This window comes from Lithobates pipiens, unplaced genomic scaffold, assembly GCF_037356315.1.
Source record: "Lithobates pipiens isolate NorthernLeopardFrog02 unplaced genomic scaffold, aLitPip1_a1.2 Scaffold_13, whole genome shotgun sequence".
Lineage (NCBI taxonomy): Eukaryota > Metazoa > Chordata > Amphibia > Anura > Ranidae > Lithobates > Lithobates pipiens.
The window spans coordinates 279,360,446-279,385,356 of NW_027507718.1; the positions used below are offsets into that span (position 1 = coordinate 279,360,446).

At 41.2% G+C, this 24,911-nt stretch overlaps 1 protein-coding gene across 1 annotated transcript in view; it reads left to right on the top strand.

Annotated features, from left to right (window-relative positions):
• Positions 1-24,911, top strand: part of ARHGEF38 (Rho guanine nucleotide exchange factor 38) — a 178,682-nt gene that overhangs the window by 110,551 nt on the left and 43,220 nt on the right. The window contains exons 6-9 of the mRNA XM_077476667.1: positions 212-411; positions 11,332-11,462; positions 15,933-16,037; positions 18,521-18,643. Coding sequence (XP_077332793.1) covers positions 212-411; positions 11,332-11,462; positions 15,933-16,037; positions 18,521-18,643 — 559 coding nt within the window. The remainder of the gene's footprint in view (positions 1-211; positions 412-11,331; positions 11,463-15,932; positions 16,038-18,520; positions 18,644-24,911) is intronic.

Consider the following 24,911-nt stretch of genomic DNA (forward strand, 5'->3'; position numbering starts at 1 on the left):
TTTGTCTAAGCTATCTATACATTTTTACCATTATAAACTATTTAAAATTCTGCTGTTGACATTTTTCTATAGTTCTTTATCATGAACAAATGTTCAGCAATGCAAAGACAGTAAAAAATAATAGATGTGTCTCTTGTTTGGTGTCTATCATTTTAATTTTAAGCCAAACTCTGTGTAGCGTGTAAGCTATATCTTCATTCTGGCCAATTAGGGGTAAACCGAATCTGCTGGACATGGGGTCCCTGATGATTAAACCTATCCAGCGAGTGATGAAATATCCCTTGTTGCTATGTGAGCTGCTGAACTCCACTCCCCAGTGTCATCCAGACTTCAAGACACTACAGGATGCATTTACAGCTATCAAAGACGTTAATGGCAACATAAACGAGCTGAAGAGGAGGAAAGATTTAGGTACAGTAAAACATCCCACACTGGAACAAACAATATGCTGAAACAGTCTCATTAGACAAAATACATTAAAATAAAATGTATCATTGCAATACAGCTATAACCCGTTGACCTTGTAGAATTTATTCCTGTATTATCTATATTTAAAACAAACGACAGGCAATGAAATAGCAAACTTTGTAGGACTATTGCCTCTAAATGTTTTTAAAATATCTGTTATGCCGGTTGAGGAATATTTTGTTTTTTAATAATATTTATAGCCTATAGATTGGTGAAATATAATGTATGCAAAGTATTTCACAGTCAATTGTAGATGGAAGTAGACTGTTGTAGAAAGACCTCAAATGCAACCTAAAACATTTAACCATTTTCAGTTAGGGGAGACTTTAACCTGTCTATGTAGACATAAGGAACAGTGGCGTCGCTAGGGGGGGTGACACCATCCCGACTCCCCTGAGAGTGAGGAAAGCCCTGACATTTTTTTTTGCAGCTGACCCCACTGGAACACCTCCAGCATGTCCTTCTTCCTCCTCCTCCTGCTTCTCTGCTGAGCCTGTCACATCTCACAGACATAATGTCACTATCTCTGCCCAGGCGGTGCGGCTGCACACTGTCCTCTCCTCTCCAGCTGCCACCCAGGGCGGGTGTGTAGTACAGTACAGTTTACCTGTCCTGGCCCTGAGCCAGTGCTGACTGTAACAGGTGGGCGAGAGAGTGACAGCTTGCGTTGAGGGGGTGTCAACCTGTGCTGTGCTAGTCTGATAACAAAGTTGGGGAGGGGGTGGGAGGTGTTGCTAGACACAGCTATATACATATATATATATATATATATTATAATATAGCTGTGTCAAGCCGCCAAACCCCCCCCCCCCCCACCAGACCATTTCAGGGTGGGCTCTTTCAGATACTATGCCTATACTATAAGTACCGTAATAATGTGATGAATGTGTAGCTAAAAAAAAAAAAGATTTATTATTGTAAATAAATACAATTATTTTTATTGTAATCAATTCCAGTAGCAGTGTCTAGGCCTATCACTCAGCTCACTGGAATTGATCACGCTAAAATTGTTATATATAATTATACTCTTACTAAATACCTCAGACTTTCTACTTTACAAAAAGGTCATTTGGGGTGTATTTGTACTGTCCTGGTGTTTTCGGGTCTCAAGAAATGAAATAGGCTGACAATACATCAGGATTGATCAATTTTTATATATATACCATAGATTGTGGACTCTATACCTTTCCACAGACTAAATAATATACACTGATTTGGGTTATTTTCACCAAGGAATTGTGGCCATGATGCAAATCTCCCGGTCACATCCCAAAGGTGCTTTATTGGATTGACATCTGGTGACTGTGGAGGTCATTGGAGTACAGTGATCTCATTGTCCAGTGGTGAGATGATTTGAGCTTTTTGTGACATGGTGCTTTATCCTGCTGGAAGTAGCCATCAGAAGATCAGTACACTGTAGTCATAAAGGGATGGACATGGTCAGCAAAAATACTCAGGTAGGCATTTAAACCATGCTAAATTAGTACTAAGGGGCCCAAAGTGTGCCAAGAAAATATCCCCCACATTATTACACAACCACCAGCAGCCTGAACCGGTGGTGGTTGTGAAATTGAGAATTATCAGACCAGGCAAAATTTTTCCAATCTTTTATTGTCCAATTTTGGAGAGCTTGTGCGTATTGTAGCCTCAGTTTCCTGTTCTTAGCTGACAGGAGTAGCACCTAGTGTGGTCTTCTGCTGCTGTATCTGCTTCAAGGTTTAAGGTCTGCCCATTCTCCTCTGACATCACCAAGGTATTTTCTTCCACACAACTGCTACTCACTGGATATTTTCTCTTTTTCCCACCATTCTCTGTAAAACCGAGAGATGTTGTGCATGAAAATCCCAGCAGATCAGCAGTTTTAAAAAAAATACTCAGACAAGCCCATCTGGCACTAACAACTGTGTCACGTTCAGAGACACTTAAATCCCCTTTCTTCCCCATTCTGATTCTCAGTTTGAACTTCAGAAAGTTGTCTTCACCACATCTAAATGCTTAAATGCATTGAGTTGCTGCCATGTGATTGGTTGATTAGCAATTTGCGTTACCAAGCAATTGAACACGTGTACCTAATAGAGTGGCCGGTGAGTGTAAAATACTTTATTGTAATCAAACCACTGAGATTGACTAGACATGCCATAGCGCCTATAGCCTGGTTAATGACACTGGGTCTTCTCAGGCCTAATTTGAAATACAGAGTATATATACGGACAGAATATGTTGATATTTACTGCAGAGATATTCTATCATGCCACATGGAGTACATAAGTCAAAGAGACCAAGTGGATACCAGCAAAGGAAAAGCAAAGGAGACAAAAATGTAATCAATAAAAACACATGCTTCAATATGTGAAAAACCGAATGATGGAAAGGGTTCATCAAAAGACCCTGCTTGTCAGTCTCCACTTCATAAAGCTGATTCTTCTGATGTCATTGCTAGCATGAATTCTAGAGCAAGATATGGCAGAATCTGAGAGTGACTCTAGTCACAGTCATGATACTGTAAAGGAGATGAGTGCCATTCAGGAGAAAGATTTCCAAATGTTATCTGATGTTTCTTTCTGGGAGATACCAGTTCAAGATCATGTTCGAGTTGCAATATTCAAACAAGGAAGTTCTTGTTTCCAGAACAAATATGGCCCTTTCAGTGTTGCAAAAAGACAATATGCAAAAGCTGAAACAAAGGGATGTGTGCGGCAACTTTCAAAGGAGTTGTTTTACAAAAATTCTACGGTCATGGATGGTTTACTCATCTGTCAGTGGGAATTTATATTGTTTTTGCTGCCGACTGTTTGCCTTTTGTACTCTAGATACAACATCCAAATTTGTGACTGGGTTTCAGAATGGTGGAATCATGAGACATCCGAAGAACACCTAAACTGCCTTGAAATTGGAAAACCTTGGCAGCAGGCTGAACCAAACCATTGATGCTGGAGTTATTACTGTGATGGAGATTTAGAAGAAAAAGTGGAGGGATATCTTACACAGATTGCTTGACATCACATTGTTTCTTGCCAAGCAGAACCTGGCATTCAATGTCCACAAGGAAGATGAGTGCTCATTCAATAAAGGGAACTTTCTTAAGATGATTGAAATGCTTTCAAAATATGATTCAGTACTGAAAGAACACCTAACTCGAATAAAGCGGAGCACCTGTGAACTTAAAGTATCTGTCTCATATCTTTCTCCACAAACTCAGAATGATTTTATACGTGTCCTGGCAAATCACATGGAGGAGAAGATTGTCATGGACATAAAAAGTCTGCAAAGTACTTTGGAATCATATTTGACAGCACGCCTGACATATCACATACTAACCAGATGTCCGAAATGATCAGATATATGAACATCAAGAATAAGAAAGTTGAAGTAAAAGAAGTGTTTCTAGGATTTTTCTTTTAAAGGGGAAAAAAGCTTCTGATCTCAGTTTGGATATCCTTAACAAATTGGAGAGTGATGGACCCGACATAATGATGTGTCGTGCGCAGGGTTATTATAATACTGCTACTATGGCTGGAATCCATGGAGGTGTACAATCCATTATTAAGGAAAAGAACAATAAAGCTACAATGGGGCAAAATTGTGCCACCGATTGCGCAAGTTCTCGCACTTAAAAAGTTGAGAGAGGCCTCTAATTGTCATCATAGGTATACTTCAACTACGAGAGACAAAGTGTGGAAACAAATCCAGACAATCACATTGTCTGATTTTTGAAAGAATTTATTTGCAAATTATGGTGGAAAATAAGTATTTTGTCAATATCAAAAGTTTATCTCAATAATTTGTTATATATCATTTGTTGGCAATGACAGAAGTCAAACCTTTTCTGTAAGTCTTCACAAGGTTGTCACACACTGTTGCTGGTATGTTGGCCCATTCCTCCATGCAGCTCTCCTCTAGAGCAGTGCTGTGACTGGGCCACACAGACTTTCAACTCCCTCCAAAGGTTTTCTATGGGGTTGAAATCTGGAGACTGGCTAAGCCACTCCAGGACCTTGAAATGCTTCTTACGAAGCCACTCCTTTTCGTTGCCTGGGTGGTGTGTTTGGGATCATTTTCATGCTGAAAGACCCAGCCACGTTTCATCTTCAATGCCCTTGCTGATGGGAGGAGGTTTGCACTCAAAATCTCATGATACATGGCCCCACTCTTTCTTTCATGTACACAGATCAGTCGTCCTGTTCCCTTTGCAGAGAAACAGCCCCAAAGCATGATGTTGCCACCTCCAGTAGGTATGGTGTTCTTTGATTGCAACTCAGCATTCTTTCTCCTCCAAACATGACGAGTTGTGTTTCTACCAAACAGTTCTACTTTGGTTTCATCTGACCATATGATATTCTCCCAATCCTCTTCTGGATCATCCAAATGCTCTCTAGCAAACCTCAGACAGGCTTGGACATGTACTGGTTTAAGCAAGGGGACACATCTGGCACTGCAGGATCTGAGTCCCTGGCGGCGTAGTGTGTTACTGATGGTAGCCTTTGTTATGTTGGTCCCAGCTCTCTGCAGGTCATTCACTAGGTCCCCCCGTGAGGTTCTGGGATTTTTGCTCGGCGTTCTTGTGATCATTTTGACCCCACAGGGTGAGATCTTGCGTGGATCCCCAGATCGAGGGAGATTATCAGTGGTCTTGTATGTCTTCCATTTTCTAATTATTGCTCCCACAGTTGATTTCTTCACACCAAGCTCCTTGCCTATTGCAGATTCAGTCTTAGCAGCCTGGTGCAGATCTACAATTTTGTTTCTGGTGTTTCTGGTGTCCTTCGACGGCTCTTTGGTCTTCACCATAGTGGAGTTGGAGTGTGACTGTTTGAGGTTGTGGACAGGTGTCTTTTATACTGATAACAAGTGCCATTAGTACAGGTAATGAGTGGAGGATAGAGGAGCCTCTTAAAGAAGAAGATACAGGTCTGTGAGAGCCAGAAATCTTGCTTGTTTGTAGGTGACCAAATACTTATTTTCCACTTATTTTCCACCATAATTTGCAAATAAATTCTTTAAAAAATCAGACAATGTGATTGTCTGGATTTGTTTCCACATTTTGTCTCTCATAGTTGAGGTATACCTAGGATGACAATTACAGGCCTCTCTCATCTTTTTAAGTGGGAAACTTGCACAATTGGTGGCTGACTAAATACTTTTTTGCCCCACTGTATTTTTAATGGATGTGTGGACCAGTCACTTGACTTGTGTGGTAAGCACTCTTGTGTGAAGTTTTTTGGAAATCTTCAATGTTTTCTTTTTTTGCACAACCCCCCCAGTTGATGGGATGTGTTCATTTATCATACTGGAGTGTCAGTGAAAGATTATCAACAACACGCTGGAGTTCTCATCATGCTTCAGTTAAGCCAGTAAAAGACCAATTTGATATGTTTGTGTCTGTGAGCTTTGTGACCCTTGTGAAAATTTGAACACAATAGGAGCAGCAGAAGGTCTTCTGCCTGCTGTCTGTGATTTTACCTTTTTATACTTCAAGAAGTTGATGTTTCACAACAGTACCTGCAGACCAAAGTCTTAAGTCTGGACACAGTGGTGTACAAAGCTAGAGTCGCTAAGTATTTTTCTGTATGAAGAGTGCAGTCACCTAGTGGAACATGCAATTAAACAGGAACATTGAAAAGCTAAATAATATGGAGTTGCAGTAGAGAGAAGAGTCAGGTTTAAGAAGAGGATGGCAAGGGAACGGGCACGTGATGCTGGATGCATAAGTCTACAAGATGAGAGTACGAAGGCAATGCTTGAGTGCATTGATCACTTCCATTATGAACCCCAGATCAGATTAAGAGCCATCATGGAAGTTGCAGGCATGTTTGAGGCTGTTCAAGCAAAGCGTCTCATATATGAAACTGAAGAAAAATTAATGGTGTCCATTCCAAAACTGAACACTTTTTATGAAGAAACATCTGAGAGTGAGCTGTTAATAGAGATTCCCAGACCGAGGAGACATCCTAAAGCAGCAAAGATCAACCTAAAAAAAGTCAAAGATTGGTCAGTTTTACAAGTTTTGACCTTCATAGCTGACTTCATTGAATCTCTTCCAGCTCTTTCACTATGTCTAAAATTATTTCTGACAATCTGTGCATCTTTGGCTTCATGTGAGAGGAGCTTTTCAAAGTTGCGTTCAACGATGGGACAGGCAAGGCTTTCCGATCTTGTAATATTATCAGTTGAAAGTGAACTTTATTGATTTTGATTATGTTGTTCACAATTTTGCAGCTGTCAAGACTAGAAAAGCAAAGTTTTGATTTAGATGGCTTTCATATTTGTTCCTGTTTATTTTTGTATTATTTATTTATTTATTATTTCAGTTCGAGTTTAACAGTAAAATAAACAGTTCTTTAACAGTTTAAGCTTTGAGTTCTATTATTTTCATATGATTTTGTTATTCAAATTTGCTAGTTGCTTGATAGTTATTAACGGCACTACTGTTGCCAATATATGTAGTTCTAGGGGGAAACAAATTATAGGTGGGGGGGGCATGTTATACTACACCAGGTGACATCAACCCTAGTGACGCCACTGATAAGGAAACAAAATAGATAAAACATATTTTTAAAGCAATTTAAAGTTGAACTTTAGTCACAAAAATTAGGTCCTGCTAGATCACTTCATATTGGGCTATGTTTCAGGTATAGCTACAGTGTCTTGAAAAAGTATTCATACAACTTGAAATGTTCCACATTTTGTCATATTACAACCAAAGCGTAAGAGTCCATTCACACAGGGGCAACACGACTTCCAGCGAGACTTTGGGAGGCAACTTGGACACGACTTGAGTATGAATCACAGCACGACTTGAAGCAACTTACAAGGCAACTTGAAGTTGCCTCCAGGACAGGGGACTTTGCCAGTGGCCAATCACATAATAATCAGCTCTGTGGGAGGGAGGGGTTTGCCTAGAAAACTATTCTTACTTCCTGGAAAGTTGCTTCAGTTAAGACAGGGGATCAGACTTGGAGGCAACTTCCATTGAAATCAATGGGTACAAGTTGCCTTGAAGTCGGATTGAAGTAGTACAGGAACCTTTTCTGAAGTCGGAGCAACTTCAGTAGTGTACATTAAGACGGCTCTCATTCACTTACATTGATTTTATCATGTTGCGCGACTTGAGGCAACTTGGGACGACTTCAAGTCGGATCTAAAGTTGCCCCTGTGTGAATGGACTCTTAATGTATTTTATTAGAATATTATATGATAGAATAACACAAAGTGGCACATAATTGTGAAGTGGAAGGAAAATTATGAATTGTTTACAAATAAATATATGAAAAGTGTGGTAAGCATTTGTATTCGGCCCCCTTTATTCTGATACCCCTAAATAAAATCTAGTGGAACCAATTGTCTTCAGAAGTCACCTAATTAGTAAATAGAGTCCACCTGTGTGTAATTTAATCTCAGTAAAGAAAACAGCAATTCTGCAAAGCCCTCAAAGGTTTGTTAGTGAACAAACAGCATCCTGAAGGCCGAGGAACACACCTGCCAGGTCAGGGATAAAGTTGTGGAGAAGTTTAAACCAGGGTTAGGTTATAAAAAAAAATATCCCAAGCTTTGAACATCTCAAGGGATATGAATACCTTTTCAAGGCACTTTATGTAAAACATTAAAAATAAAGTGCCTATACTGTTTAAAATCCAGTAATACACTGTCTTACCCTGCTATGCACATGCTCAGTTGCGCTCTATTTTTTTGCATTTTTGTGCCAAATTTGTAGAAGCCGTTCTGCTGACAGCCTGAAGATTTACAGTTATTCAGGTGCTCTGGGCTTCAGCAAAATGGCAGCCTTTGACAAGAAGAAACAAGGGAAATGCTAGAGGCATTTTACAGCACACACTCATTTTGGTAACATACAGTAATTATTAATGCAGAATGTTTGTTCCTTGCTAAAGAACATACTTTTTTTTACAAGTTGTTATGGGTAAAGTTCCACTTTAGGTTATATGTGTTTTTGAGGAGCACCTGTAGTGCCAGAGAAAATTATATGTTGCAAAGGAGGGATGTATGGACAGTGCACAAAATCTAATAAAACCTTCATTTCAATCTCCTATATAAAATACATCACCAAACATGAGGTGAGAAAGCAATGCTTATACTTAACAAAAAGCATCTATTCGCAGAACTGTGGTTATTAGAAAGTCAGAATTAGAACAGTTCATTAGAAAGCAGTGGCATCACCGAAAGAGAGAGAGGTGTCACTCATGGAAATTACACATAATGTAATAGAGTCTCATTACAATTCAAAGTGTTGTAAAAGAAGCTGCATAGAAAACCTCAAAAAAACCTCTACCGTCATATGGCCATGAATAGACATGAATAAACACCTAAATAATAAATCAACTCCTATGTTTATTATAAAAGAATAAACTTGCGCGCTACTGTGTGTAATTTTGTTTTAAAAAAAAATATAAACCATCAACCTACGATGAATATAGTCAAAATAAACTCCGAAAAGGAAAAATATATATAATAAATGTATAGTGACCGTGAATTGGCTGCAACCACTTGATAGTGTACCCAAAAAACTACATAATCAAATGTAAAAGGAAGAAATAAGAGTGGTCTGCTTATTTAATAACGTGCCATGAATTAATATACTTCAAAAATGAACATGATAAGTATCCAAAAACATGCACATAAATAAATGTGAATAAAAGTCCAACTAAAGCCCAATGGTAGGAGTCAGTTCATATAGAGATAAGAATATCATAGGAGTAGCTTGATAGAAGAAAAAACAGACAACACATAAATCCAAACATCAACTGTTATATTTATGAATTGGCCGCTCACCTCCAAGAATGACCCAAAGGTCAAACAAGGATCATCAGATAGATAAGAAATCCAGCTGATGGATCTGTAGAGACATCCAGGTCCTAAGCGAAGATGAAGAACTACGTCCAGATCTTGGTATCAAAACATCTTAGGAAACATCATATGTAGAGGAAACAGCTTGCTCCAAGAAATGGCGCTTCTTATATAAATGGCGCTCAAAGGAAACAAAAAACAGCTATAGTGCAATATTGCCAAATAAAAAGTCACTGAGGAAGACACGTGACCAGTGATGCAATGCATCGGGTGGAACCTTGTGACATAATTTCCGGTGGCGTTTTACGGAAGTGCAGTGAGGAGATGAGGAGGCGAGTACAATACTACTCCCATTGTTTATTACTACAATTTTTATTCTTAGGCCGCGTACACACGGGCGGATTGTCTGGCCAACTAAGTTTGTCAGACAATCCGACAGACAGTCCGTTCAAAATTTGCATAAACGGACTTGACCACACACGATGAGCAGACAGTCCGCTGAAAGCGTGCGCGATGACATCTACAGCACGTACGACGGGACTAGAAAAACAACGTCCTATACACTGCAATGCAACCTTCGGCCGTGTAAATCCTTTCTGAGCATGCGCCATACTTAGTCAGTCCAACTTGCCTACACACGAGCGGACTGTCCGCTGAAACCAAGTTTGGACGGACAAAACCAAGTTTGAACGGACAAAATTTCGGAAATTCCGTAAGACTTTGTTCGTCAGACAGTCCGCTGAAAAAGTCCGCTGAAGCCCACACACGAGCGGATTGTCCGCTGAAACACTGTTCAGCGGACTAAGTTGGGCAGACAATCCGCCCGTGTGTACGCGGCCTTACTTGATGTAAGCTGCCTCGTTTACTAAATACATTTACTTTTTATTTGGCAATATTGCACTATGGCTGTTCTTTGTTTCCTTTGTGCGCCATTTATACAAGATTTCTTGAGCAAGCTGTTTCCTCTACATATGGAGTTTCCTAAGATACCAAGATCTGAACGTAGTTCTTCGTCTTCGCTTGGGACCTGGATGTCTCTACAGATCCATCAGCAGGATTTTTTATCTGACTATCTGATGAGCTTTGTTTCACCTTTGGGTCATTCTGAGAGGTGAGCGGCCAATTCATAAATATAACAGTCGATGTTTGGATTGATGTGTTGGCTGTTTTTACTTCTATCAAGTTACTCCTATGATATTCGTATCTCTATATAAACTGACTCCTTCCATTGGGCTTTAGTTGGACTTTTATTCACATTTATTTATTTGTATGTTTTTGGATACTTATCACGTTCTTTTTTTTAATATTAATTCATGGCACATTATTGAATAAGCACACGACTCTTATTTCTTCCTTTAACTCTTGAGTGTAAACCACTGATATTCACCCTCAAATACCATTAATTACAGATGTATAGTATACCAATTGTCACGCTCAACCAGTAGCTCAGAGGCGCATAAGCCTGTTAGCAGATGCTGAGTAAAACACCTAAATACAATTGGTTATTGGTGTAAAGTATATCAATGGTAACCTGCAGCCAGTAGCTTGGGAACAACATAAGGCTGTTGACTTGTCTATTATGAGATGCTAATGCTTTATGTGTAAAATCAAGAAGGGCTGACAAATGTACATTCATTTTATTAGAGTTAACATAATTTCTCATCCAGATATCACTGAGAGTTTTTTTTATAACTTATTATATTTTTTATATTTCTAAAATCATTTGCCGTAGCTGAATGTATTTAACAAGCTGTAAAATGCGGGAGATCATTGTTTTGTAATATTTTTCAAGGACAGTTCTTTATAACTTATTCTCTAGAGTTAGGATACACATCATAGTTTCACAAAAGATATATTTTTAATTCCTGGTTCTCTAGCTCCCTCTCAAAGTTTGCAGTCCCTAACTGGTCCCTCAGCTGATGGTCTTTGATTACCAATTGATTAATCATCATCTGTGTTTCCTGGGTCATATTTTTTGACAGGGATGTCAATATAACATTAAAGGAAGGGTTTGCCCTTTAACATCAGCCTGGTAATATTTGATGCCTTTTGATATACTTCTAGTGCTGAAGTACAGGAGGGTAGATGAAGAGGAATCACTGAAAGACAAACTTTCCAAGCTCAGTATTCACTCAATTACTAAGAAATCCAAGAGAGTGACCAGCCACTTGAAGATACTGACTGGAGGGGAACAGGTAAGCTGAGCTATCTGTGATATTCTGTGTATCATATTTCACACTAGTTGAACCAGTGGACTGCAAAATACCAAATATACATTTCTTGATTTTACACTGTCTTGTATTGACTGTGTTTCCTGGATTTTAACTGTGAATAGTAGACGTGTGCATGACCTTCAAATGCCCACGTACTTCCTACATATTAAGATCTGAGATGGGCAGTGCTTTCGGTACACATCCTTGAGTGGTCCAGTAGGTAAAATATAGAGAGCCAATTTGGTGATGTTGCATCATGGACAGTTTTAAAGGAGTGACATTTTTAAATTAACTGGAAACCCCCTTAAATCTTGGGGTTTTACCCAGGATGGTTCCATGCCGTTGTACAAACCGAGGCATTGGTTAAATTCCTCCTTTTGCCAAAATAATAAAGCTCAAGTCTAAGCCCTTGTACACACAGTCGGAGATTCTGACGGAATGTGTCCTATCGGATCGTTTTGTCGGATATTCCAATTGTGTGTGGTCTGCATCGGACTGTTTCCGTCGGAATATCCGACGGACCAAGTTTTCCAACTTTCCGGTAAATTTTTCCGACAAAATGCTCCTATCGGACATACTCCGGTCAAGTGTAGCCTACTCCGACGGACAAAGTGCCACGCATGCTCAGATCAAATTCCTAGACCAAAGCTATTGGCTACTAGCCTGAACGTAGTCCCGTCGTAACGAAATAACGTCATCACGTTATGTACAATCGGATTTTACGACAATTTAGTCCGACCATGTGTATGCAACATCACTTCCGGACCTCTTCTGGAATTAATCCGTCGGAATTACCCCGACGGATTTGGTTGTCGGAATCTCCGACCGTGTGTACAAGGGCTAATCATTTCTGCTGCTATGGACAATTTATCCACTGCTTCCTCAGGTGCCGTAATAGCAAGTAAAATGCAAAATGACACCACATGAGGTGGAATTCTCATTTACACCATTCCTACTGACTAGAATGTGAGACAACATCTCACCTACATCATTACAGGAACAGGACTTCACCTATTAACCAGTTGCCGACCGCCGCACGCCGATGTACGTCGGTACAATGGCACGGGCAGGCATAAGGACATACATGTACGTCCCTTGCCTCCCGCGGGTCGGGGGCCCGATCGGGCCCCCGCCCGGTGCCTGCGGCGGTCGGTATTCGTTCGGGAGCGATCCCGGACGAGGGGACGGCCATTCATTCATGGCCACCCCCTCGCGATCGCTCCCGACGAATAGAAATCCCCGGTGACATCACTTCCTCTCCTGTAATGTAAACACAGGAGAGGAAGTGATGTATTCTCTCCTCCGTGTCGGTATTTTTCGTTCCGACACGGAGGAGAGCGGATCAGTAAGTTGCACCAACACTCACACACACAGTAGAACATGCCAGGCACACTCACACCCCCCCTTTACCCCCCGATCACCCCCCCAATTACCCCTGCCCCCCAGTCACAGTGACACCAATGTCATTTTTTTTTTTTTTTTTTTTTGCATTGGTGTCATTTGTGACTGTAATAACTGTTAGGGCAGTTAGAGTTAGCCCCCTTTAGTTCTAATGTACCCCCCTAACCCCCCCAATAAAGGTTTAACCCCGTGATCACCCCCCGTCGCCAGTGTCACTAAGGCTGGGTTCACATTGCAGCGGTTTATGAGAACGAATGTGATTCGCACCGCACTGCAGTGCAAATCACATCCGATCTCTGTGCGATTCGAGTTCAGCCATTCGCCGCACCCGCCGCACCCGCCGCACCCGGCGCAAATTCGCACGGGACCCTTTTTTTGGCCCGCAGCAGAATCGGATCGCATGGGTGTTCACACCATGCGATCCGAGTTTGCAGATCGCACTGCGATATGCGAACTGATCTGGGGGTGTCAGTAACATTTCACTGACACTCCCAGCAGTTCGCATAGGGCAGTGTGAACTGCCGCCGGGAGGCATGCGATGCGGGAACCCGCCGCGGATTCGTGGCGTTTCCGCATCGCTCCAGTGTGAACCCAGCCTAATAAGCGATCATTTTTCTGATCGCCGTATTAGTGTCACAGGTGACGCTAGTTAGGCAGGTAGGTATTTAGGTTCGCCGCAGCTTTTTATAGCGCCAGGGACCCCCATATACTACCGCATAAAGCCCCCTGATTGCCCCCTAGTTAACCCTTTCACCAGTGATCACCATATAACTGTTACAGGTGACGCTGGTTGGTTAGTTATTTTTTTATAGTTTCAGGGCACCCGCCATTTATTACCTAATAAAGGTTTAACCCCCTGATCACCCGGCGGGTGTCATTTGTGACTAATAACTGTTAGGGAAGTTAGGGTTAGCCCCCTTTAGTTCTAAGGTACCCCCCTAACCCCCCCAATAAAGGTTTAACCCCGTGATCACCCCCCGTCGCCAGTGTCACTAAGGCTGGGTTCACATTGCAGCGGTTTATGAGAACGGATGTGATTCGCACCGCACTGCAGTGCAAATCACATCCGATCTCTGTGCGATTCGAGTTCAGCCATTCACCGCACCCGCCGCACCCGCCGCAAATTCGCACGGTACCCTTTTTTTGGCCCGCAGCAGAATCGGATCGCATGGGTGTTCACACCATGCGATCCGAGTTTGCAGATCGCACTGCGATATGCGAACTGATCTGGGGGTGTCAGTAACATTTCACTGACACTCCCAGCAGTTCGCATAGGGCAGTGTGAACTGCCGCCGGGAGGCATGCGATGCGGGAACCCGCCGCGCATTCGTGGCGTTCCCGCATCGCTCCAGTGTGAACCCAGCCTAATAAGCGATCGTTTTTCTGATCGCTGTATTAGTGTCACAGGTGACGCTAGTTAGGCAGGTAGGTATTTAGGTTCGCTGCAGCTTTTTATAGCGCCAGGGACCCCCATATACTACCGCATAAAGCCCCCTAATTGCCCCCTAGTTAACCCTTTCACCAGTGATCACCATATAACTGTTACAGGTGACGCTGGTTGGTTAGTTATTTTTTTATAGTTTCAGGGCACCCGCCATTTATTACCTAGTCTCACTAGTGTACCCCTAAATTTAGGGGTGTCTACTTTCCAAAATGGGGTCATTTGGGGGGGGTTTGTGCCATCTTGGCATTTTATGGCCTTCAAAACTGTAACGCCCTTAGAAAGCCTGAAGGCGGTGCTTGGTTTTCGGGGCCCCGTACGCGGCTAGGCTCCCAAAAAGTCCCACATATGTGGTATCCCCATACTCAGGAGAAGCAGCAGAATTTATTTTGGGGTGTCATTTCACATATGCCCATGGCATGCGTGAGCAATATATCATTTAGTGACAACTTTGTTAAAAAAAAAAAAAAAAAAAAAAAGTTTGTAATTTTCCCGCAACTTGTGGCAAAATATAAAATATTCCATGGACTCAACATGCCTCTCAGCAAATAGCTTGGGGTGTCTACTTTCTAAAATGGGGTCATTTGTGGGGGTTTTGTGCCATCTTGGCATTTTATGGCCTTCAAAACTGTAATAGGTAGTGAGAAGTGAACTCAAAAATTTACGCCCTTAGAAAGCCTGAAGGCGGTGCTTGGTTTTCGGGGCCCCGTACGCGGCTAGGCTCCCAAAAAGTCCCACATATGTGGTATCCCCATACTCAGGAGAAGCAGCAGAATTTATTTTGGGGTGTCATTTCACATACGCCCATAGCATGTGTGAGCAATATATCATTTAGTGACAACTTAGTGTAAAAAAAAAATAAAAATTTTTTTTTTGTCATTATTCAATCGCTTGAGGCAAAAAAATAAAATATTCAATGGGCTCAACATGCCTCTTATCAATTTCCTTAGGGGGTCTACTTTCCAAAATGGGGTCATTTGGGGGGGTTTTGTACTGCCCTGCCATTTTAGCACCTCAAGAAATGAGATAGGCAGTCGTAAACTAAAAGCTGCGTAAATTCCAGAAAACGTACCTTAGTTTGTAGATGTGACAACTTTTGCGCAAACCAATAAATATACAATTATTGACTTTTTTTTTACCAAAGACATGTGGCTGAATACATTTTGGCCTAAATGTATGACTAAAATTGAGTTTATTGGATTTTTCTAATAACAAAAAGTAGAAAATATCATTTTTTTTCAAAATTTGCGGTCTTTTTACGTTTATATCGCAAAAAATAAAAATCGCAGAGGCAATCAAATACCATCAAAAGAAAGCTCTATTTGTGGGAAGAAAAGGACGCAAATTTTGTTTGGGTACAACATTGCATGACCGCGCAATTACCAGTTAAAGCAGCGCAGTGCCAAAGTGTAAAAAGACCTCTGGTCATTTACCAGCAAAATGGTCCGGTCTGAAAGTGGTTAAACTTCACCTATAAGACATACCCAAAAATACTACCCAGGGTCTTGGCTCCATAGAGATGACTGTCTACATCATAAATGATGCCAGCCAGCATACTGAAATAGTGTTCAAATATGATTAATACCCTTGTATTTTGGAATACATTGTAGGTGAAAGACCAAATATTTAACAAGGAAGAAAAAGTATTCAGAAATTTGGAGAAGACTGTTAGATTGTGTGTGAAGAACATTTCTTGCACCCTACAGCATATGCAAGTAAGTTCCTGTGATGACTGTTTTCCTATGCATTAAAATACAACTAGGGGTAAAACTTTTTTTTAAGTTTTGGACAGAGTGGAGTCCAGAACTTCTGTGAATTTTTATTGCTGTCTGCACCCCCATTAGCCAGATTCACCCTCTCTATTTGTCTTGTTTACCATTATCACTGAAAGTGAAAGTTAAAACAAATCCCAAATTTTGGGTTGTCCCCAGAAAGGGGAAATCTTCCAATAGATCACCAGTTATGCTGACCAGGGGCTCCCCAAGAGATTCCCTTAATTTGCAGGTATTTCCTCTCACTTCCTGTTTTTGGTATGAGACAGGAAGTGAAATGAAATCTCCCCAAGGGACACTGATAACAAATAATAATAATAGGGGTTATGGCCCTCCCATACCATATCCAAAATAAAAATAAAACGTTTTGCCTACGTTTCTGTAGTCTTATTATAGAATTCTATAAGTTACTGGGATATACATTTTCAATTCACACTGCACCATATGTAATTCATTATTTTAAAATAATAAAGCGGGTATATGTAATAAAAAGGTATAGATTACAGATGCATTTTTAAATACCTACACAAAGTACATATCTTTTTTTTTAAAAAGAGTGTGTTTTATATAGATATAGCATTGCACTAATTTTCTGAAGTTGCACTTATTTTTTGTAGCTCTTACAGTATAGTTCAAGTACAAATATAAATATGTACAAAGATTTTGCAAACCACAGAGAAAAACACAAACCAGCTCCCCAAATGCCCAGTCAAACATGCAAATGCAAGCACAACCATGCAGACGGTGATAAAAGGATATATTGCATATTGAATACTACAGTGTACTTGTTAGTAATAACTGGGGCATAATTAGGGCCCATTCACACCAGACCACACTATGCTACAGTGCACATATTTGGTTGCGAGGAGGCACTTTGGGGATGGGACAGTCCTGTGTAAGCTGTTAAACAGGGCTCATATTCTTTATTGTTATTGTATAGTTTGTATACTCTATACTTACTTGTATAGTTTTATTGTACAGTTATTGTGATTTTACACCGCGTTACTGAATATGCCTGATAAAGAGATAATATACTCTTAAAGGATGAACAGGGAGCAACCAAAAACCAAGTAATTATTTTTTGGGTGAACAAATAATTAAAGGGTAACTAAAGGTTCAGTTTTTTTTTTTTTTAAAACAAATATGACATACTCACCTACTCAGTTGGTTATGCACAGAGGAGCCCCGATCCCCCCCTTCTGGTGTCCCCCAGCGGCACTCCTGGCTCCTCCTCTTCTCCAGTGCCCCCCATTGGAGGAGCACTCTCTCTTGGGGCACACGTGCGGGCATGCTCCCGTGTCCTGCTGCTGTGTCCATTGACACAGACAGCAGGACTCGGCTCTACCCCCCGGCTCCCGCATTATTGGATTTGATTGACAGCAGCGGGAGCCAATGGCTGCACTGCTATCATTCTATCCAATCAGGACCTGAGACAAAAAAAAACTGCCAGGTGTGTGACCTGATAAGGCAATGTAGGACTAGTGCATAAGTCTCAGAGGATAAAAGACATACAGTGCCTTAAAAAAGTATTCATACCCCTTGAAATTTTCTACATTTTGTCATGTTACAACCAAAAACGTAAATGTATTTTATTGGGATTTTATGTGATAGGCCAACACAAAGTGTATCAAAAGTGTATTTTTTCCCCAAAAAAAGTGCGCTTGTAAGACCGTTGCGCAAATACGGTGGGACAACATTGCAACGACCGCCATTTTATAGGCTAGGGCAGCAATTCTCAATTCTCAACCGTGGAACCCTAGGGTTCCTCTAGAGGTTGCTAGGGTTCCCACTGACACGATTGAGCTTTTTAGCTATCTGTAAGGAGGTAATTCTTCCCAGTGACCACAATTGTAAGGATCATTCTTCCCACTGACCATCACACTAATCTATCATGAGTTGTAGATTTCTAATTTTTAGCAGGGGTTCCCCGAGACTGGAGAACTATTTCAAGGAGTTCCTCTGTGTTGAAAAGGTTGAGAAAGGCTGCTCTAGGGTGTTAGAAAAAATGTATAATGTTTGGGGGTTCTAAGCTATTTTCTAGGAAAAAAACCTGTTTATAACTTGTAAACAACAAATCTCAAAAAGAGGCTTTGTCCTTAAGTGGTTAAAAAACACAAATAACCCTTAACCCAACATATTTCGCCCCCAAAACAAGACTTCATCAGAGGTGTGAAGTGTGCAAATGTGTTTAAAAAATAAATAAAAAATCAGGATATCAGCTTGCATAGTTGAGAACTAATAGTGAGGTGCAGGAGCAGACTCTCAGCTGAAGCTGGTTGAAATTTTCATGTTAAAACACTGTTTTATTTGGGACATAGTAAAAAAGCAAAAGTAATGGTGAAGTGCCACCTGGATCTGCCTGCAGTTGCATACCAGCTGTGCTTTCCTAAGAAGGGAATGGCTTTATAAATATTTTTCTCTCATAGGATGCTTTGCCGTTGGCTGGCCTTAACGTTGTGGAATTACAGGATGTACTGCATGATGAATCCCAGGAAAAGCACCAAGACCTAAACTTGCAAAGCAGTCTGGGAATACAGTATGAGCAGCTGGTGAGTCTAACATAAATGTGAGAAAAAATGTTTTCAAACAGGTGATAGATGCAGTGACGGCATCAAAATTTCATTGTTTGCACATTAGGGGCATTCCTGTTGAGTAATATACATGAATGGGGCCTCCAGAGTGAAACACATACAGAAAACGCAGTCCACAGTCGTTTCAGCTTATACTTTGCTATGTGCTTGAGCATACAGTACTTATCTATTCTGTTCAATAGGAGTAGAGAGGACAAAGCTTTAAATTGATGATTTACATTTTTTGTTTTAGGACTTAATATATATAGATTAAAAACCACAAGCTCATGCAGGTTTGTATTCATGAAAATAATTAATAAAAAATAATTAAAAGGTATCTAATGGAAGGACATTAATTATAATTGATATCAGTCTCTTGCAATCCCCTGTACAGCAGAGTTTAAACTGGAAATGGGAGAAGCAGTACAAGTGCTTATGTGCCCACTGCCCACGAAAGGGACATGCTGACATGAGGAGAGAGCAGAGTTACAGAAAGATGAACTAATCAGTCTGTTACTTCTCCTTCACTGTCCAATGTAAGGATGGGGACAAGGAAAAGGCTTATGCCCCATACACACGGTTGGATTTTCAGACGGAAAATGTTCGATGGGAGCCTTTTGTCAGAAATTACGACCGTGTATAGCAGGGATATGCAATTAGCGGACCTCCAGCTGTTGCAGAACTACAAGTCCCATGAGGCATAGCAAAACTCTGACAGCCACAACAATGACACCCAGAGGCAGAGGCATGATGGGACTCGTAGTTCTGTAACAACGGGAGGTCCGCTAATTGCATATCCCTGGTGTATAGGCTCCATCGGACAGTTACCATCGGAATTTCCGTCGCGCAAAATTTGAGTCTCAAATTTTCCGACAACAAAATCCGTTCGCGCAAATTCCGATCGTGTGTACACAATTCCGACGCACAACGTGCCACGCATGCTCGGAATCAAGCAGAAGAGCTGCACTGGCTATTGAACTTCATTTGTCTCGGCTCGTCGTGTTGTACGTCACCGCGTTCTTGACTTTCGGAATTTCTGACCAACTTTGTGTGACTGTGTGTATGCAAGACAAGTTTAAGCCAACATCCGTCGGAAAAAAAAACATGAGATTTTGTTGTTGGAATGCCTGATCGTGTGTATGCAGCATAAGTTGTATTACTTTACTTCTGTAAAAAAAAAAAAAAAGTTTCAAGATAGCATTGCTGTCTGGCAGCACTGGGTAAATCTCTGGACTGGATGGACAAAAAGTGAGCTGGAGTAGGGCTTCGGAACCCCACAGTCTGTTTGATTGGGGTGTAAGGCTTGAGCACTACGCTATGCTGGGTGGACAAAAAACAAATCCTTAACCATTTGAAATCTGGAAGATATACCCCCCCCTTTCACGACCAGGCCATTTTTTGCGATACGGCACTGCTCTATTTTAACTGACAATTGCACGGTCATGCGACGTTGGGCCCAAATAAATTGTATGTCATTTTTTTCCCACAAATAGAGCTTTCCAACAATTTTGAAAAAAAATAAACATTTTTACTTTCCGCTATAAAACATATCCAATATAAAAAAATGTTTTTATAGATTTTGGCCAGTATGTATTCTGCTACATATTTTTGGTAAAAAAAATCCCAATATGCGCATATTGATTTGTTTGTGCAAAAGTTATAGTGTCTACAAACTATGGTATACAGTATATACTGGCATTTTTTCTTTTTTTTTATACTAGTAATGACAGTAATCAGTGACTTATAGTAGGACTCCAATATTGCAGTGGACAATCGGACACTAACTGACACTTTTGACACTTTGCGGGAACCAATGCAACTAATACTATGATCAGTGCTAAAAAATATGCACTGTCACTGTACTAATTACGCTGGCTGAGAAGGGGTTAAACAACTAGGGAGAAAAGGTTAACTCCGTGCCTAACCAGTGTTTTTGTGTCTTGTGTTGCTTTTACTCAGGTAAGTGATTGATTTTATTCCCTGGGACACAAAATCCATCCCCCCACCCCATCAGACCGGAACTCTGCCTTGTTTGCATAGGCAGAATCCCATTCCTTGTCTATGCCCGATGATCGGCAGGTGCTGGAGGACATCCAGGGTCCGGCACCTGCAGATCAACTTCTGAATAATCACAGCAGAAGCAGCCCCCCAGCAGCACACATGCACCTCCTGTAGGTGAAAGTGCAGAATCACATATATACTGTATACGTGATTCTGCACAGGAGGGCCACCCTGTAGCAGTAAATCTGCTATGGGGTGAGTAGTAAGTGGTCAAACAGCTCTAATACAATATGTATTTAGCTCCTTGCCTTGAACAAAGCATATCCTTCTATAGTGTGTACTTGTCTCTATCCAGAGCATTAATTCATTTCTGTCTGCTGCCTCATTTTTCCGCTAACTGCATGAGTCGCTTCTGACAAGTTTTCCTGAAACCAAGATATAAAACGTGACAGAGAGAGAGGGAGGGACAGGGATATAAGGCAAGGGAGCTCCAGCACTTGATTGACAGCCTCAGCTCCATTCCTGTGTGCTGTGTAAAGTGGGGTGTGTCCATTCCCTTCAATCAGCTCTCAGACCTCCCCTCACTGAGCTGTGCAGCGTGTCATGTCAGTTCTCTGCCCCTTTTTTTTATGACAGCTCAGACAAGCTTTATAAAAGGACTTTAAATGGCTGTAGATAAGAGAAGACTGCAGATAAACAGGTACAACTTATGTAGAAGGATTTATTTAATCTCTGTGTATCACTTGAGGCCAGTCACTGGGTATGTGTAAGAGTTTACCTCCACTTTAAAAGAGGGTATTAAACAATCAAGGTAATACATTTGAATCAAGAGTTCTGCCAACATTAATAAGTGTGTGTTATTTCTAACTATGTAAATATATTAGAATGAAGTTTAGTTCTGAACTTTTGTGACCCAAATTCAGCCGACAGCGGGCTAAAATCCACCGTCAGCTGACATCAGTCAGCCAGTCCAGGCTCTGGAGAGATCCTGACTTTAATGTCGGGATCCACCCAGATGCCTGAACCGGAAGCTGGCTCAGCCTCTCAGAGCTCCGCTAAGAACCTAAGCCAGCCGCTTCCACCCCCTCCACAGCCCAGTGATACAGTAAGCCCTGGAGGGGCAAAGCAGAGAGTCGGTGACTGAAGACTGAGCACCAAGCAAACAGTGGTCTTTGAACACTCAGTTCTTGGCCTTAGAGTCAACAGGGGACAGATGCTGTAGGTGAGGTATAGATGTTTGTTTTTTATATTCCTGCACTTCTTTTTAAATTTACTGTGACATGATGTAATTGTTTCTTTACATATCGGACATGGGAATCCCTCCCGCTAAGCCCTTGTGTCCTCCAGGCAGGGGGCATCCCGCACGTAAAATCTAGTAGGCTGGTTAAACCCAAGTCAATCAAATTAATTGGTACATTCACCCTTTCCATACATAGTTCAAATCCCGCTCGGTTCGTGCTGAACGAGCCGAGATTCAAACCCCCTATGGCCGGCTTAAGCTGCATGTTGTTGTTTGCTTCTGCCTGCTGTTGGAGAGTGTTAAGTGTGTTGAGAATGTAAAATAGCTCTGAGTTATGAATATTTATGTTTCTGTGGCCAACCACAAGGAAGTGTGTTTCCAATGGTGTGAGCAGGGGAATTAAATATTTGGGTTGACCTTAAAATGTTCCCTTCCTTATAGGCTTATTTCCTGGGGAGGAATTGTTGCTAAGACTCTCTTCCTCCCAGGCCTGCTGCCTAGAGAAGGTGGGCTTTGCTTTAGAGTTGTCCAAGCCTAGGGTCTGTAGCTTCATACTGTCCTGCCGGAAAGAATATCCGGGGCAAGAGAGGTAGGAAGGTGACTACCTGGGTAGTGGCACCAAGGATGAAACTTTGTCTGCTAAAAAGTATCCAAAAGAGCTGGGTATATGTTTTGAACAATTCTGTTGGCTCATACAAGGCGTATGTGTGCTGCCCCATTTTCTAGTCTACAGAATAGAGTGCTGGTTAGGCTCAAAGGTCCTTCTCATGTATTGACCACGGACAGACATACAGAGTCTGCATTTTTGGTCTTTTTGGGTATTCTGTGCCCTAATCCCTGCCTGCCTGAGTTTATGGTCCTCTGATAAACCCTGGTAAACTTCTTAAAGGTACTGGTGTTCATTTCTTCCATTTTGCCATAAGGTCAATTTTGCCACCTGGGGTCTCTAACTGCCTTCAGGGGGTAAGGGGGTGCTTTATAGCTACCTGTCTTTAAAGCACAATGGCAGTCAAAGCATTTTACTTTATTTGGATAGAGATAGGAAGGGTAATGCCGTGTACACAAGACCAGACTTTTTGAAGGACTAGGTCCAGCAGTCTTCCCGATGGACTTTCGGCAGAGTTCCGACTGACTTTCCGAAGGAACGGACTTGGCCACACACAAGCACACCAAAGTCTGACGGATTTGAACGTGATGACGTACGATCAGACTAGAACAAGGAAGTTCATAGCCAGTAGCCAATAGACAAATTTTTCGACCGGACTCGAGTCCGTCGCAAAGATTTGAAACATGTTCTAAATCTAAAGGCCATCTGATTTTTAAACAGCAAAGGTCCGATGAGGCCCACACGCGGTCAAATTGTCCGACTGATTTGTTCCATCGGACCTTTGCTGTCGAAAAAGTCCCTCTCATGTTTTTACTACTGTTTATATCTCTTTTGGAGAGATTAGCCCTGTCAGGGCAGGAAGTGATGGCAAATCTATCCAATAAGGGCACAGACAAAATAAAAACATGTTTTTAATAGAGTAACATTTTTATTGCTCTCTAGGCCTTCCTGTCCTAGTGACAATGGAACCTCCTATTTCTTGTATTAATGTCAACTCTGAAAATATAAAGCTGAAACTAGACTTTAATATATTCACTAGTGCTAACATTTCATTTAAAAAAAAAACAAAAAAAAACTCCCAAAGTCTTTACTTCTTAAACATAAGGCTTTAAATCATAAAGCTAAATTAATTAAAGCATTGGATGGATTTCTAGATAGGTGTCTGAATTAATGAGTGTAATAAAAAAATTCCAAAAGAACATCAACCTGAAATTCAAAATGAAGGTGATTAAGACTGACCTATCCACAGATAGATTTGCATGCATATCTAGTTTAATGAACATGTTACTATAAGATTACAGCAGCACAACACTCTATTCCATATTCTTCAGAAATGTTTTCATATTTATAGGATAAGGCAATTATGACATGGTTTGCATTCCCAAAGCTCTAATCATGTCAGCTTGAATGGAGTCATATGACAGGTGCAAGTGACCGTTTAAATCTGGCTTTGATTGCTGTGTAACCAAGCAAGAGCAGCAACGGTACTTTCGGAAATGTGTTTGGGCTGAATTTATGTTCAGTCAGGGTGTGAAAAATTAGTAGCGTACAGTGCGAGTAACATAGTATGTGTGCTCTTTGCAAGAGGAGCAACATTTTATTTTAAATTCTAACTTGGTTCCTGAGTGTCTTTGAGTTCTTCAGGAAGCGCTGGGAGCCACCAGCACCCCTGACCTCTGGCTACATAGTTACATAGTAGGTGAGGTTGAAAAAAGACACAAGTCCAACCTATGTGTGTGATTATATGTCAGTATTACATTGTATATCCCTGTATGTTGCGGTCATTCAGGTGCTTATCTACGTTTTTTGAAACTATCGACTATCGATACCAGCGCCTATGGAAGTGAATTCCACATCCTTGCTGCTCTAATGCCGCGTTCACACGACCGGACTTTCCGGCAGACTACGTCCGACGGAATCAGTCCGTCCGACAATCTGATCTTGTGTGGGCTAATCCGATCGTTTTTCACATAAAAAATCAGACGGACCTAGAAATAGAGCATGTTTCCAATCTGTTCCAACGGACTCAATTCCTATCGGGAAAACCAAATCAAACTTCCTTTTTTAGTCCCGTCTCAGGTCATCACGTTCAAAACGATCAGAACCTCTTTTCTTCTAATTTTAATGAGTGACCAAGTGTCTTGTTAAACTCCCTTCCACAAAAAAGTTTTATCCCTATTGTAGGGTCACCAGTACAGTATTTGTGAATTGAAATCATATCCCCTCTCAAGCATCTCTTCTCCAGAGAGAATAAGTGCTCACAACCTTTCCTCAACTGATATCCTCCGGACCCTTTATTAGCTTTGTTGCCCTTCTTTGTACTCGCTCCATTTTCAGTACATTCTTCCTGAGGACTTGTGCCCATAACTGGACAGCATATTCTAGGTGAGGCCGGACCA